Source organism: Hyla sarda, chromosome 1, assembly GCF_029499605.1.
Source record: "Hyla sarda isolate aHylSar1 chromosome 1, aHylSar1.hap1, whole genome shotgun sequence".
Taxonomy (NCBI): domain Eukaryota; kingdom Metazoa; phylum Chordata; class Amphibia; order Anura; family Hylidae; genus Hyla; species Hyla sarda.
The window spans coordinates 128,877,874-128,895,738 of record NC_079189.1 but is presented as its reverse complement, the minus strand read 5'-3'; the positions used below and the strand labels follow the sequence as shown (position 1 = coordinate 128,895,738).

The 17,865-nt window shown below is 40.5% G+C and overlaps 1 protein-coding gene across 1 annotated transcript in view; it reads left to right on the top strand.

The window, feature by feature from the left end:
• The window catches only part of CPE (carboxypeptidase E), a 105,186-nt gene that overhangs the window by 67,203 nt on the left and 20,118 nt on the right, over positions 1-17,865 (top strand). The window contains exons 3-6 of the mRNA XM_056561178.1: positions 543-710; positions 3,867-3,984; positions 8,556-8,738; positions 12,086-12,225. Coding sequence (XP_056417153.1) covers positions 543-710; positions 3,867-3,984; positions 8,556-8,738; positions 12,086-12,225 — 609 coding nt within the window. The remainder of the gene's footprint in view (positions 1-542; positions 711-3,866; positions 3,985-8,555; positions 8,739-12,085; positions 12,226-17,865) is intronic.

The window sequence follows — 17,865 nt, the reverse complement described above, 5'->3', positions numbered from 1 at the left end:
ATGAAAGAAGCGTTCTGATTGGTTGCTATGGGCAACTCAACAACTTTTTCTCTGGACAGGTTTTGATAAATCTCCCTCAATGTCTTTTCACTTGGCTTTTTTTCTCCCATAGACCTTTAGAAGTTAAAAAAAAAAATATATATATATATATATATATATATATATATATATATATATATATTGTGGATTTTTCACATTCCTCAGTACAAATCCTTGAGTCACATGATAAAAGAATCACATGACAAGAAAATTCAACTAAATAAACTTTCACTGGAAAATGCATGTTCTAATGCACACTATTTTTTGGGGAAAAAATCTCATAAAAACTGCACCATGGAGGACAAAAACCTATGCATTTTTTGTGGTGTTTCTTCCCAGTGAACAAAAAGCTATGCAAAAAGAATAAGTGAAACATCCTAATAGAAAATGCCTGCACCACAATAAAGAATATGTTTCAAAAAGAAATATTTAAGAAAATAAGAACATTTCTTCAGGTACTGAAGTCTATACAATATAATTAATTGCTGTCTTTTTTGCTCAAGCCTGGAGACATAAAGGACTGGTTTGTGGGTCGTAGTAACGCACAGGGAATCGACCTGAACAGAAATTTCCCTGATCTTGACCGGATTGTCTACATTAATGAGCAAGAAGGCGGAACCAACAACCACCTGCTGCAGAATCTGAAGAAGACCGTTGACCAAAACACTAAGGTGTCTATAATTTTGCGTGGTGTCAGTTATTTAAACAGTTTTTTTTTCTGTGAGCACTGTGTATAATACTAATTCTCCTAAAGGATTACGGTGATTAAATAACTTTTCTGGGCTCATTAAGGTCTTAAAGGGGTACTCCACTGCCCCAGTGTCCAGAACCTTTAGTTCAGAATGCTGGGTGCGGGGGTCATGACATCACGGCCACGCCCCTCATGATGTCACACCCCCTCAATGCAAGTCTATGGGAGGGGGCGTGACATACGTCACGCCCCCTCCTATAGACTTGCATTGAGGGGACGTGGTGTGACGTCACAACCCCCGCAGCCCGTACCCAGCATTTGGAACTAAATGTTCCAGAACCTGGGGCAGTGGAGTACCCCTTTAGAGGGGTACTCCGGTGAAAACTTTTTTTCTTTTAAATCAACTGGTGGCAGAAAGTTAAACATATTTGTAAATTACTTCTATTAAAAAATCTTAATCCTTCCAGTACTTATTAACTGCTGAATGCTACAGAGGAAATTCCTTTCTTTTTGGAACACTGATGACATCACGAATACAGTGCTCTCTGCTGGCAGCTCTGTCCATTTTAGCAACCATACATAGCAGATGTATGCTAAGGGCAGCATGGTGGCTCAGTGGTTAGCACTGCTGCCTTGCAGTGCTGGGGACTTGGGTTCAAATCCCACTAAGGACAACGATAAATAAAGTGTTATTATTATTATAATAACGTCAGCAGAGAGAACTGTGGTCGTGATGTCATCAGAGAGCATTCATAGTTACATAGTTAGTACGGTCGAAAAAAGACATATGTCCATCAAGTTCAACCAGGGAATTAAGGGGTAGGGGTGTGGCGCGATATTGGGGAAGGGATGGGATTTTATATTTCTTCATAAGCATTAATGTTATTTTGTTCCAGAAATGTATCTAATCCTGTTTCAAAAAAGAAAATAATTTTCTCTGTAGTATTCATCAGCTAATAAGTACAGGAAGGATTAAGATTTTTGAATAGAAGTAATTTACAAATATGTTTACCTTTCTACCACCAGTTGATTTAAAAGAAAAAAAGGTTTTCACCGGAGTACCCCTTTAAGCTGGATTTCAGATCAATGATTGTTGATCTTTGAAGGTTGTTGCTTTGAGACCTCCATATACATATATGAAAAGTCATCCCAACCTGCAATTTTCAGTCTGGTACATATGGAGGCCTCTCGACTCAAATAATGAAGGAAAAGAGAAGGGTCAGGCATGTTAGCTTTCGACCCCTCCTTTCTTTATTTTTGAGGTAAATAAGCCACCATATCTCAGGAGTGGTGGTGGGGCACATAGCAACAATATAAAAACATTGGTGTTGGCATCGGGCACCCTCAGGTCGCCTGATCTCTCACCTTGTTACAGTCTCTTAATACTCCCTTTTGGTCCTGAGATATATTAGGGTTTAGAGTTTGACTGACAATACAGGGAGTCAGTCAGAAAGGCATGAACTTAGTCTCCACTATCTCCTGATAGTCACTCCCATTCTTAAATTAAAGGGGTACTCCATTGGAAAAAATTTTTTTTCAAATCAACTGGTTCCAGAAAGTTTTACAGGTTTGTTAATTACCTCTATTAAAAAATCTTAAATCAGCTGCTGTATGTTCCATAGGAAGTTGATTAGTTATTTTCAGTCTGACCACAATGCTCTCTGCTGACACCTCTGTCCATGTCAGGAACTGTTCGGAGCAGGAGAGGTTTGCTACGGGAATGTTCTCCTACTCTGGACAGTTCCTGACACGGGCAAAGGTGTCAGCAGAGAGCATTGTGGTCAGACTGGAAATACTTTACAACTGTCTCTGTAGTATACAGCAGCTGATAAGTATTGGAAGGATTAAGATTTTTTTTAATAGAAGTAAATTACAAATCTTGAAAATAATATAAAAGTGGAGCTCAAAGATTACTGGGCAAACTAATAAATTTATTAAAATACATAAACACCAGTCAGCATATCATACTGGGCTGACACCCACCGGATCCTAGTAGGTGCAGCTTACAGTAAGGCAAAACAGAATTCTAATAGGTTTATACTCTTATGTCTAAAAACTCAATGGTAAAATCAATCTAAAATACAGATAACACTATAAAAACATTGCCCTTGAAGTGTTATCTGTATTTTAGATTGATTTTACCATTGAGTTTCTAGAGATAAGTGTATATACCTAGTAGAATTCTGTTTTGCCTTACTGCAAGCTGCACCTACTAGGATCCGGTGGGTGTCAGCCCAGTATGATATGATGACTGGTGTTTATGTATTTTAATTAATGTATTAGTTTGTCCAGTAATCTTTGAGATTCACTTTTATATTATTTTCAGTATTTTTGTCTCTCCTAGGGTATGGAGTTTTTGTGGTACAATCGGATCGGTTGTGATTTGAAAAGTGAGCCTGGTCTAATGCATTCTTGTTTTGCAGAATTACAAATCTGTTTAACTTTCTGGAACCAGTTGATTTGAAAAAACTAAAAATGTTTTCCACTGGAGTACCCCTTTAAAGGGGTATTCCAGGAAACAGACAATTTTTATATATATATATATATATATATATATATATATATATATCAACTGGCTCCAGAAAGTTAAAGAGATTTGTAAATTACTTCTATTAAAAAATCTTAATGCTTTCAGTACTTATGAGCTTCTGAAGTTAAGGTTGTTCTTTTCTATCTAAGTTCTCTCTGATGACACCTGTCTCGGGAAACGCCCAGTTTAGAAGAGATTTGCTATGGGGATTTGCTTCTAAACTGGGCGTTTCCCGAGACACGTGTCATCAGAGAGCACTTAGACAGAAAAGAACGACCTAACTTCAGAAGCTCATCAGTACTGAAAGGATTAAGATTTTATAATAGAAGTAATGTACAAATCTGTTTAACTTTCTGGAGCCAGTTGATATATATAAAAATTATAAGTTCACTTCCATCTGACTGATTCCTTGAATTGTCAGACAAACTATAAACCACAACTCTGAAGGGGAGGGGCATATCAAGAGACTGTAAAAAGATATGTGATCGTGGCACCATAAGCCATTTAATGATAGTAACATATGATTTTTGGGGAGATTGGTCACAGGTCCTCTTTGAGTGGAAGACAGTACTTGTTGTATGGTAACTATAGTCGTTCATTTTCCAGCTTGCCCCTGAAACCAAAGCAATAATTCACTGGATAATGGATATTCCTTTTGTACTTTCTGCCAATCTACATGGAGGTGATCTTGTGGCCAATTATCCATATGACAAGACTCGAAGTGGTAAGTCTTTAATATGTCTGTATCCTATGTTGATGCTCAGCTCTATACACACTGCCTACAGACAAGTGGCAGATCCGGGTGCAGAAGGCTCTTTTTTTTAAGACTCAATAAGCTTCTAAATAGAAAAACAGACATGATATTTTTTTTATTTTTTTTTTGTATTTTGTTAATTGTGTCTTTGGCTCAAAAACCTGAGTAAATGTCTGCCACAAAAACGGCAGCATTTTTTAAAAAAACTGTGTGTCACACCAGCTTTAGGCCGCTTTCACACAAGTATACTTTACCTCTGTATTAGGCTTGCTTTACGTGGAGGATGGGTATATGTCTATAATATGGAGCCAGATATGAATGTAATACATGTATGAAATAACATCAGTATGTCATAAGTATTTTGTAGAGTTAATACTAATGAGCATCTTATTGAATTATACTTAAAGATAAACAGATGATAAAATAAATAAATAAATAAATTAAAATATTTACTCAATAGACTCCGTTTGATGTATTACATTTGCAAAAAGGTAAATAACCCCATAGATTAACATTAGTTCCATATCTCAATCCACAAAAACAGATGTAATACAGAAGCAAAATATCAATAATGTTAGAGATGAGAATTCCCCTTCGGGTCTATTCATACATACAGTATCCTGTGCATATTTGATGGGCAGGATTTGAAGCTGCAGATTTGATGCTGTGTTCAGTCATTTAGTTTACATTGAACTCTGCAACTTAAAATCCACAGCTTCAAATTCTGTGCGTCAAATAAATGCAGGATACTGTATGTGTGAATACACCCTTAGGGTTGGGTCAACCATGCAGCATTTACAGCATATTTTGCTGCATATTTTCTGCTGCTGATTTTCCTACCCATTCACTACAATTGGAAAGAAAATCAGCAGCAGAAAATATGCTGCAAATGCTGTATGTAAGACCAAACCCTCCGGAAGTGTATTGTTCCGAACGCTGTGTACGGGCTTCTGTGTTCAGGGCTTCCCCTCGTGACGTCGCGTCTGCCCCCTCGTGACATCACGCCTGCCCCCTCAACGAAAGTCTATGGGAAGGGGGCGGCCCTGAACATGGAAGCCCGCACACAGCATTCGGAACAATAAACTTCTGGACGCTGGAGAGCGGAGCCCTGGTAGCAGGGCAGTGGACTACCCTTTTAAGACCCAAAGTAGGTCGGTCCTAAAGAGGTTCAAATTTAACTTTTTAAATTCACCCTTTACTCAAAAAAGTAGTACAATTCCCGAAAGGTAAAGACTGTTCTGGCTGTGTGTTCCATTTGTGTTCTGTTATGTGTCTAGGTTAGATTATAAAATCTCCCTGGATTTTGGCGCAGTCACTTAATAATTGGTGGGATTCTAAAGTACGTAATCACTAGGTCCCAAATGTTAAAACACATGTCGAGCAGAGACGGAGTGGCTGCCTCTTGTATGCTTCTTAACTGCACGCAAGCAGATTTTGGGAAAAAAGCAACAGAAAAGTAACAAAACAAGGAACATCTGTAACTATTAAAGTGTTGGAAGAGAATGGCTTAATGATAAGGTTCCATCTGCATACAGGTCTCTACGTAAATAAGAGAGGACAGCTGCACTGTAAGAACAGATCCTGATGTAATTTGCTTTGCTCTTATTTAAGGTAGTTCATTAGGGATGCATATATAATGCATGCAGAAAGTTTTCAGACCCTTCCACTTTTTAGTATTTTATTATATTGTAACCTTATGCTAAAATTTAAAAAATATATAGTTCTTCCCCATCTTTTTGAGGTCAATACCACATACAGACAAAGTCAAAACAAAATGTTATACATTTTTGCTAATTTATTCAAAAGAATACACTAACATTTTGCATGGACAAGTGATGAGCAGTGCCTGGTTGCCTCTAGACATGACGTTTAGAAGTAAGGCAAAAAATTCAATTTTTTGTTTCATCAGACCAGGGAATCTCGTTTCTCACAGTCTGAGAGTCCTTTAGGTGATTTCTTGTAAACTCCAGGTGAGATTTTATTTTTCTGTTACTGTGGAGAGGCCTCCTATTGGCCACTCTGCCATGAAGCCCAGATTGGTGGAGTATGCAGTGATAGTTGACCTTTTGGACCTTTAATACATCTGCACACAGGAACTTTGGAGCTCAGCGACCATTTAGTTCTTGGTCACCTCACCTTACTTTGTTTTGTGTGGCAGCCAGCTCTAGAAAGAGTCCTGGTTGTTCCAAACTGCTGCCATTTCAGTATGATGGAGACCACTGTGCTCTTGTGAACTTTCACTCCAGCAAAAAGTTTTTGTACCAGTCTCCAGATCTGTGCCTCCACACAATAATGTCCCTGAGTTATACAGGCTGTTTTACCACCTCATGGCTTAATTGTTGCTCTGATATTCAGAAAGACAGGGGAGTGTATTTCCAAATCATGTCCAATCAACTGAATTTACCACAGGTAACTCCAATCAAGGTGTAGAAACATCTCATACTGACTTATAGCTATCAAAGTTTTTTAGTTTTTTCTTTTTTTAATAAATGCGCAAACATTTCTAAAATTTCAATGTTCTTATTATGGGTTATTAAGTGCAGAATGAAGAGGGAAAAAGAGTTTTGTTTTTTTAAAATAGGTATTTATTGTTTTTTCGAAAGTAACAAAACAAAAGGCAAAACAATAAAAAAAGAATCAAATCCCCCTTGGAGGGTAAGTGGTCCATCTTGGCCTTATAGGTGCATGAAACATATAAGAAAGATAGCATAATGCAGAGATCACTGCAATATAACAGGAAAATCACAGCATCAGTAACCATAGAGGAAGTATGCCTAAGGTGTAATGGTAGGATCCACTACAACGTGAAAGAGCTGGCATTAAACAAGGGGAGAAGAATCATAGAAAAGAGAAGAAAAGAGTGAGGTAGAGGGAATGAAAAAAAAGAGAGAGCTAAGAAGATGAAAGGGAGGAGGCCAGATGTAGCATTGCAAGGTACCTTATGTTCCAGACGAATTCCATAGATCCCCAGGTTCTGCAGCGTTGGGACACATAAGGGTGAGAGAGAGAGAGAGAGAGAGAGAGAGAGAGAGAGAGAGTTACTTGTCGAGATGAAGGGTTTCAAAATCGGATAAAGACATAAAATTTAACAATGGCCACCATATCGAGTGGAATTTATCTATCTGACTCTTGAGAGTCAGCTAGCAATTCCTCCATCTTACATAGGTGTGGCACCTCATTAAGCTAAGACGAAATGGAAGGGGGTGTAGTAGATTTCCATAATCGGGGAATAACGGTTCTGGCCGCTAACAATAGAAATTTGGTTAAACGTGCCGTTGATGTAGGCATGGAACAAGGAAGTATGGATAAGAGGACTAGTTTGGGAGTGTTAGGGAGTGAAGAGGATGTCAGTCTAGTCATGATATCGAGGGCCTGCATCCAGAAAGAGTCAAGGTCTGGACAGGTCAGCCAAATGTGTGTCATAGGGCCACGAGGTTCTTCACATTTGGGTATATACGAGAGAGTAAGGTAGGGACTCTGTACCATCTTGACAGGGTCTTGTAATTGGTTTCCTGAGCTTTGCTTGAAGTGGATGTCCGGTGGCACAACAAGACGACTCTCCTCCAGTCCTCTTCGGAAAAGGAGCTCTGTAATTCCCTTTCCCATAAAGAGGTTTTTTTATTTTATTTTACTTTAGCACAAGGCAGCAACATGACAAAAATGTAAAAGAGTCAAAGGGTCTTGCATGGTAAACACACTGTCCTATGTAAGCAAAGTAAAACAAACTCTCCCACTCAATCTGACAACAGACAAGACACAACTGCGCGCTGGACAGTCAGATTTCCAAGGAGGCTGTGCCACATCTGATAAATATAGTGCACAGGTTATTTTTTAATCAATGAGATCTATACATAATACTGTTGGATTATTGTATTGGCACACTGGCATCCTAGCATGCAGTTGTGTCTGTTCACACCCAATATCATATTGAGTAGGAGAGTTTGCCAGGAAAATCCCTTTAATAACTCTAAAAAATGAAAAGTTATTTTTATTGAAAAGTTACATATAGTCTTTATTGAATTGTATAGAGAACCATCAGTAATAATGATGATAGGAAATATTGTGGGGTATAGACACTTTTAACCCCGTAAGAAGACTTGGTGTGCCTAAATGTTGTCCAACAAAAGTTGCAAATAATAAATCGACGAGCATTGCTATAAATATTCAATGGTATACACAAATGCAGGGGTGTGTAAAAATTGCTCTTAGAGATAACAGCAAGGAGGGGGAATGACTCGCACACCAATGTAAAGAGTAGACTTGTGGGAGAGAAACCTTGGAAGACCGCTCACACAGACTGGTGAAAATTAGGTGAATAGATACACGGCATTTGCATAGGAGAATCATATAGGGTGTGTACAAGTATAGAAAGAAAGTAGAGCTCACACAACAGACTAAAGATACTTTAGAAGCAATAGTAAGCAACATTTTTAATAAAGACCTATGAAGAAAATGTTTTCTGCATTATAATAAATACAAAACAAAACAATGTCCATAGCCATAACATTTTTGTAACACAATTTATTTTATTCATTTTGCAGGAAGTGCTCATGAATACAGTGCTTGCCCCGATGACAGCATTTTTCAGAGTTTAGCTCGTTCATATTCTTCCCTCAATCCAGCCATGTCTGACCCAAAGAGGACACCGTGTCGCAAGAATGACGATGAAACCAGCTTTGTTGATGGAACCACTAATGGTGCAGCTTGGTACAGTGTTCCTGGAGGTAAACATAACCAGTTACATTTATAGAATTAAGGAGCTGAAGGAAGCCACAAAATATAAATTCTTACTTAAAGCTTAGGTGAATGTATGCATGTGTATGAGCCTGGGTTCACATATGTCTGGCGTGCGGCATAGTTTCCCTCTGATGCTAGAGCTGATCCCATTCATTTCAATCAGACAGTTCACAATCATCCAGCATCTCACTTTTGACACTGGATGGTTGGACATCAGTTGCGTTAAGATTTAGGCTGGGTTCACCTATGCTGGGGGCCGGACAAATGTGAACCCAGGCTTATAGAGCCTCATATACTGCAGTTTTCTTAATAGGAAGTGTAAAATATGTGTAGCTCACTTAGGATAAAAGAAATAATGTGCTTGAGGTTAAAGGTGTTGCCTTCACCCAAAAGGCCTAATGTAATATGTAGAAATTATAAATAAAAAATATTTATGTGAACCAGTCCTCAAAAGCACAGGGGAGAGAAAAAGGAAAAGACTAGTGGAGATGGGATCCAAGAAATGGTCTTTATTATATAAAAAGGATATATATGACCAATCGCCTAGCAGGGCCCTTGCTAAAGGCGAATGGAATATACTGGGTAAAAAATAGATATAATAAAAAATACAGAATATAGTAGGATTAAAATGAGATAAATATGATGGGTAAGTAGCACCAAAGAAAATTCATTAATTAAATATCTGCTGCATATATCAGGAGAAAACGTTCTCAGTCCATATAATTCATAGGGATATTTCAATGAAAAATCCACAAGAAATGTCCAGAATGAAAAGTCACAATTAGTTTGGGTGTATCCGGAGTAACGGTATATATGGTAGTGAGTGTAGCGACAATAGCTACAATAGGAAATTCATGGACAGGTAATGCAGACAATGTGGCAAACACTGTCAGCGATGAAGATGTCAAGTCTCGGTGCACAGCACCACTCACCCTCCTTTGGAGTCCTCAGGTCCGGGCTGGCACGGCTGAGTCCGGCACTCTGGATATCAATGCCCGCCTGGGTGGTATGCTGGGTGAATGGCTGAATCTCCGGGGGTCCGAGTGTCCTGGGCTGGCACGGGAGGCGTCCGGCCTTGGGGAGGATGATGTCCAGGAGTAACTCTGCCGACCGGGGCTGTGAGAGGATGCAGGTAACAGGTGGTGCAGATTGCACGTATGAATAAGGTGCTAACAGCGCGCATGCAGCAGTGGTCCCGGAATCGCGGGCATCCAGCTGTTGCAATTGGAATATGGCAGATACAGTCTATTTGAAGTGATATACACTTATGGATAAGGTGCAGATAATGGGCTAGACGCGTTTCAAGGCCGCGGGCCTTTTCTTCAGTAGCTATAGGTCGTTACTCCGGACACACCCAAACTAATTGTGACTTTTCATTCTGGACATTTCTTGTGGATTTTTCATTGAAATATCCCTATGAATTATATGGACTGAGAACGTTTTCTCCTGATATATGCAGCAGATATTTAATTAATGAATTTTCTTTGGTGCTACTTACCCATCATATTTATCTCATTTTAATCCTACTATATTCTGTATTTTTTATTATATCTATTTTTTACCCAGTATATTCCATTCGCCTTTAGCAAGGGCTCTGCTAGGCGATTGGTCATATATATCCTTTTTATATAATAAAGACCATTTCTTGGATTCCATCTCCACTAGTCTTTTCCTTTTTCTCTCCCCTGTGCTTTTGAGGACTGGTTCACATAAATATTTTTTATTTATAATTTCTACAGTTTTCTTAATATACTTAGTTACTGAAATCTCTTCCTTCATTAGTTGAAGCAATTTTACAACATCTGCTGGGAAATCAAAGTCTCTTATAGCTTCTATGCAGCATACATAGCATTTCCTCTGTAGTATATAGCCCCTAAAAAGTACTGGAAGGATTAAGATTTTTTAATAGTAGTAATTTACAAATCTGTTTAACTTTCTGGCACCAGTTTATTTTTTTTTTAAAGTGGAAAAAAATTTTTTTTTAAATAAACTGGTGCCAGAAAGTTAAACAGATTTGTAAATTACTACTATTTAAAAATCTTAATCCTTCCAGTACTTTTTAGGGGCTATATACTACAGAGGAAATGCTTATCTTTTTAGATTTCTCTGATGTCATGACCACAGTGCTCTCTGCTGACCTCTGCTGTCCATTTTAGAAACTGTCCAGAGCAGGAGAAAATCCCCATAGCAAACATATGCTGCTCTGGACAGTTCCTAAAATGGACAGCAGAGGTCAGCAGGGAGTACTGTTGTCATGACATCAGAGAAATCTAAAACGAAAAGCATTTCCTCTGTAGTATATAGCCCCTAAAAAGTACTGGAAGGATTAAGATTTTTTAATAGAAGTCATTTACAAATCTGTTTAACTTTCTGGCATCAGTTGATTTTTAAAAAAAGGTTTTCCACGGGAGTACCCCTTTAAGGCAGCCTGTACTGTATTGATGAACTTATAATGCAGTAGTGTAAAATTTGTATTTCCCATTGCAGCTCTGCTTTATAATCATAAATCACAAATTATTTTTTTGTAGAAATGCTAAAAAATGTTATGTGTGCTTATTTTGATGTTAAAATTGAAGGATTTAAAACATTTTAGCGTGTAGTGTTATTTACAAAAGATACATGTATTAACACAAATCTGTGATCCCTGCCAAAATAGTACTCCTATTACACCCTCTGTAATAGGAGATCAGCAAAATGACAGCACCATGCAAGATATTATTTAGTAATTACATATTTAAAGAAGTACTCCAATTCTGGAAGATTTATTCCTAAAGGATAGGGGATAAGTGTCTAAATACAAGAGGTCCAACCGTTGGGACCACCCGAGATCACCACGTCACCCTGGAAGTCTCCAGGAAGGGAGCATGCGGCCCCACTCACAAAGCAGTGGGCAACACGCCCCCTCCATGTATTTCAATGGGAGAACTGGAGATACCCAAACGCTATGTCTCAGGCTGTACCATGGAGTTACATCCAGCAGCAGGACCCCCGCGATCAGACATCTTATCCCCTATCCTTTGCATAGGGGATAAAATGTCTAGGGGTAGATTTCCCTTTAAATCAGTACCACAAGAGTGTCCCTATAATAGTATCAGAACAAAAAAGTGCTCTATTGCAGTGCCCTCAGGAGTGCCAAACGTGTCCCCTAACAATGAGTACCAGCCACAGTGCGCCAGGCACTGGGTATCAGGCACATTTTCCCCCACCTACTACCGGCTACAGTGTATCACTTTATTGACTGTTTTATGCTCTTCACCTTCCCATATATTTTTATGTGATATGCATTTGTTGGTTCTCCTGCCTGCTGTTAACCCTTGTGGTGCGATTTTTGTAGGTATGCAGGACTTCAACTACCTAAGCAGTAACTGTTTTGAGATAACTGTGGAGCTGAGCTGTGACAAATTCCCACCTGAGGAATTGCTGAAGAATTACTGGGAAGAAAACAAAGACTCAATGGTGAATTACATCAAGCAGGTATAACCTAAGGTTTTAACTTTTACCAAAGCATAGAGGGTAAAAGAAGTTTTCCCATTATAGGACTTTTATTTGATATAAAAGAAAATGACATTTATTCAATGTGGTGGATTTAGAGCTGTACAGCCTGTTGGGTTGGCTTTAGGGCCTACAGTCAAGTGAGTTGGTGTGTGAGTGAGTGGCAGAAGATGTCGGGGCAGTAGAGGCTGGTGCTTAATTTCACTATGCTTATACAGTTGGCAGTGCACATTAGGGGCAACAGGTTCAGGAACTACAAGGTGCTTTTTCAGTGTGACAGTTTGGGAGTAGTTGAGGCTATCAACCGCCTCTTTGTGTCATCTCTGCCTGTAGTGTGCTTGCCATTTGGAAGGTTCCCCAACCACTGCCACTGGATCTGATATACTGGCAGGGCTCCTTGTCCTACAATGGATCCAGGGAGTGGGGTCTGAGCTGAGGTGCTCCAGGGACCAGATCCTCCGAGACTGGCATCCCTCAGGTGAAGCAGACCTGCTCTTTCACCAGACCCCCCTTTGCAGCCCTGGACTTGTGCCTGCAGCCATTTGAACTGCACCCCAAAATTGCAACAGCAACTCCCCCCGAGATGACATAAAGGAGATGACGCATAGATTGTATACAGAGCTTCTAACTCCTCTGTCTTAAAATGCAAAAAGGCTGCCAGCCTGCCTTATTCTTCCCTTATATGAAGTAAATTTCTACTACCCATTAACTCCTCCCTTCCCCTTTCTTAACGGCTATTCCCCGGTTCATTCTCTTTTGGCCTAGTCATGAAGGCCTCCCCTTATTCAGTATTCACTATTTTAGTACAACTATGAAGATTTAGTCTCCGAAATCTGAAGCATAACTAAACAATCATCACCACCCACCATCTTACAGAGGTTCAGCCTAAAATCTAATTATTAAAACTTTTCGTGAGTTGAAAGCTGGACCTACCTTCATTATTCTACTGGTGTACAACCAGTTTATTTGATGAATCCTCTTTAGGAGATGATTCTGGTTCTAAACATCCTCTAAGAGCAACTTCTCACAACCATCCAAAAGCAATTTAGTGATGAACATTACTTTTTCCAGCATGACGGAGCACCATGTTAATGGCGTACAAAATATAGACATTTTGGGTCCAGGGCCAGGAAACAAACCATTCCTCAATCACATTGGGAACCTTTGGTCAATCCCCAAAAAGTGTGGACAAGCAAAAACATAGAAAGGGTACGTTCACACATACAGGATCCTGCGCAGATTTGATGCGCAGGATTTGTAACTGCAGATTAGAAGCTGTGCTCAGTCATTCAGTTTACATTGAGATCTGCAGCAGAAAATCCTGCGTATCAAATCCTGCGCAACAAATCTGCAAAAGATCCCGTACGTATGAACTCTTACTGATAAGGCAGGAGTGGGTTACCATCAGTCAGGATTTTTCCCTGACAACAAAGGGTCAACACTGTAAATATTGAGTTTTTGTATGTACTGTATGTATTTGTCAATACAAGTTTAAACACTTATGAAATGCTTAATATTGTAAATTAGCAATCATTATGCCATAAAAAGATTGTACATTATACCATTATACTCAAAAGATCTAAAAGCACCAAAGCAGTAAACTGTGAAAACCAAAATTTGTGTGAAGAGAAAAGGAAGGTTCTGGAGATATCACCTACAACAGACACTGATAAAATAAAGAGAGGGCAAAGCCTACAAAAATAGAGGGTAGTTTGAAAAGAGCCTTAAAGGGGTACTCCATTGGAAAATATTTTTTTTTAAATCAACTGGTGCCAGAAAATTAAACAGATTTGTAAATTACTTCTATTAAAAAAATATTTGTCCTTCCAGTACTTATTAGCAGCTGTATGCTACAGAGGAAATTCTTTTCCTTTAAAAATTATTTTTCTTGTCCACAGTGCTCTCTGCTGACATCTGATGCCCGTATCAGGAATTGTCCAGAGCAGGAGAAAATCCTCATAGCATACCTATGCTGCTTTGGACAGTTCCTGACATGGACAGAGGTGTCAGCAGAGAGCACTGTGGACAAGACAAAAAAGAAATTCAAAAAGTAAATAATTTCCCCTGTAGCATACAGCTGCTAATAAGTACTGGAAGGAATAAGATTTTGAAATAGAAGTAATTTACAAATCTGTATAACTTTCTGGCACCAGTTCATAAAAAAAAAAAAAAAATTTAGTTTTTCACCAGAGTACCCCTTTAACCCCTTAAGGACATAGGGCGTATCCATACGCCCCGTTTCCAAGTCCTTAAGGACCGAGGGCGTATGGATACGCCCTGAGCTTTTCCGGCCCCCGCCGTCATTATGTCCCCCATGTCGGCGATTGCCGAAGATCGCTGGACAATTCAGTCCAGCGATCTGCGGCGGATTCCGGGTCAATGGGGTCTCCAGTGACCCGATGACCCGGAATTACTGGCTGATCGGGGCCATCAGAGACGGCCCCGAACAGCCATTGCCAGCAGGGGTGAGGTGGCACTGGTGATCGCCCTGATTCGTCGGCTGACCAATCAGGGCGCCTGCTGCGGGTGTCACTCCCGCAACCCGCTCCGCCCCTCTTTCGGAGGACGTGAGCGGGTGCGGGCAGAAGACCCCGGGTGCTGGGTACCCCGATCCCCGGCGTCCCTGATCGACGGCGGCGGCGAGGGACTGACCTGTGCGGCGGCATCGTGGAGCAGCAGCAGGAGGTGAGTGACAGCCTTCTGCTGTTGCTTAGCAACAGCTCCCAGCATGCAAAAAGGGTATGCTGGGAGCTGTAGTTATGCAACAGCAGGAGGCAGACCACCACAACTCCCAGCATGCCCTTATGGGCATGCTGGGACTTGTAGTTTTGCAACAGCTGGAGACACATTTTTCTATGGAAAAGTGTACCTTCAGCTGTTGTATAACTACAACTCCCAGCTTGCACAATCAGCTAAAGTGCATGCTGGGAGTTGTAGTGGTGCATCTGGTGGTTGCATAACTACAACTCCCAGCATGCCCGTTGGCTGTCGGTGACTGCTGAGAGTTGTAGTTTTGCAACAGCTGAAGGCACACTGAGTTAAGTAGCAAACCAATGTGTCTCCAGCTGTTGCATAACTACAATCCCCAGCATCCCCAGCCAAAGTAGTATGCCTCCGGCTGTTGCGTAACTACAAGACCCAGCATGCTCTTCCGCTGTCCGTACATGCTGGGGGTTGTAGCTTTTGCAACAGCTGAAGGCACACTGGTTGCAAAACACTGAGTTTGTTACCAAACTCGGTGTTTCACAACCTGTGTGTCTCCAGCTGTTGCAAAACTACAACTCCCAGCATGCACTGATAGACCGTACATGCTGGGAGTTGTAGTTTTGCAACAGCTGGATGTTTCTCCCCCCCCCCCCCCCAATGTGAACGTACAGGGTACACTCACATGGGCGGAGGATTACAGTAAGTATCCGGCTGCAAGTTTGAGCTGCGGCAAATTTTCTGCCGCAGCTCAAACTGCCAGCGAGAAACTACTGTGAACCCCCGCCCGTGCGACTGTACCCTAAAAACACTACACTACACTAACACAAAATAAAAAAAAAAGTAAAAAACACTACATATGCACATACCCCTACACAGCCCACTCCCCAATAAAAATGAAAAATGTCTGGTAAGCCACTGTTTCCAAAACGGAGCCTCCAGCGGTTGCAAAACTACAACTCCCAGCAAGCACTGATAGACCGTACATGCTGGGAGTTGTAGTTTTGCAACAGCTGGATGTCCCGTCCCCCCCCAATGTGAACATGCAGGGTACACTCACATGGGAGAAGGTTTACAGTAAGTATCCGGCTGCAAGTTTGAGCTGCGGCAAATTTGCTGCCGCAGCTCAAGCTGCCAGCGAGAAACTACTGTGAACCCCCGCCCATGTGACTGTACCCTAAAAACACTACACTACACTAACACAAAATAAAATAAAAAGTAAAAAACACTACATATACACATACCCCTACACAGCCCCCCTCCCCTCCCCAATAAAAATGAAAAACATCTGGTACGCCACTGTTTCCAGAATGGAGCCTCCAGCTGTTGCAAAACAACTAATTCCAGTAGTGCCAGATAGCCACTGACTGTCTAGGCATGCTGGGAGTTTTACAACAGCTGGAGGCACCCTGTTTGGGAATCACTGGCATAGAATACCCCTATGTCCACCCCTATGCAAGTACCTAATTTAGGCCTCAAATTCGCATGGCGCTCTCACTTTGGAGCCCTGTCGTATTTCAAGGCAACAGTTTAGGGTCACATATGGGGTATCGCCGTACTCGGGAGAAATTGTGTTACAAATTTTGGGGGTTATTTTCTGCTATTACCCTTTTTAAAATTGTAAAATTTTTGGGAAAACAAGCATTTTAGGTGAAAAAAAATATTTTTTTTTTACATATACAAAAGTTATGAAACACCTGTGGGGTATAAAGGTTCACTTAACCCCTTGTTACGTTCCCCGAGGGGTCTAGTTTCCAAAATGGTATGCCATGTGGTTTTTTTTTTTGCTGTCCTGGCACCATAGGGGCTTCCTACATGCGGCATGCCCCCAGAGCAAAATTTGCTTTCAAAAAGCCAAATGTGACTCCTTCTCTTCTGAGACCTGTAGTGCGCCAGCAGAGCACTTTTCACCCCCATATGGGGTGTTTTCTGAATCGGGAGAAATTGGGCTTCAAATTTTGGGGGGTATTTTCTGCTATTACCCTTTTTAAAAATGTAAAAATTTTGGGAAACCAAGCATATTAGGTAAAAAAAAAATATTTTTTTTTACATATGCAAAAGTCGTGAAACACCTGTAGGGTATTAAGGTTCACATTACCCCTTGTTACGTTCCCCGAGGGGTTTAGTTTCCAAAATGGTATGCCATGTGTTTTTTTTTGCTGTTCTGGCACCATAGGGGCTTCCTAAATGCGGCATGCCCCCAGAGCAAAATTTGCTTTCAAAAAGCCAAATGTGACTCCTTCTCTTCTGAGACCTGTAGTGCGCCAGCAGAGCACTTTTCACCCCCATATGGGGTGTTTTCTGTATCGGGAGTAATTGGGTTTAAAATTTGGGGGGGTATTTTCTGCTATTACCCTTTTTAAAAATGTAAATTTTTTGGGAAACCAAGCATTTTAGGTAAAAAAAAAAATTTTTTTTTTTACATGTGCAAAAGTCGTGAATCACCTGTGGAGTATTAAGGTTCACTCTACCCCTTGTTACGTTCCCTGAGGGGTCTGGTTTCCAAAATGGTATGCCATGTGTTTTTTTTTGCTGTCCTGACACCATAGGGGCTTCCTAAAGGTGACATGCCCCCCAAAAACCATTTGTCGCTCCTTCCCTTCTGAGCCCTCTACTGCGCCCACTGAACACTTTACATAGACATATGAGGTATGTGCTTACTCGAGAGAAATTGGGTTTCAAATACAAGTAAAAATTTTCTCCTTTTTGCCCCTTGCAAAAATTCAAAAATTGGGTCTACAAGAACATGCGAGTGTAAAAAATGAAGATTTTGAATTTTCTCCTTCACTTTGCTGCTATTCCTGTGAAACACCTAAAGGGTTAATACACTTACTGAATGTCATTTTGAATACTTTGGGGGTTGCAGTTTTTATAATGGGGTAATTCATGGGGTATTTCTAATATGAAGACCCTTCAAAT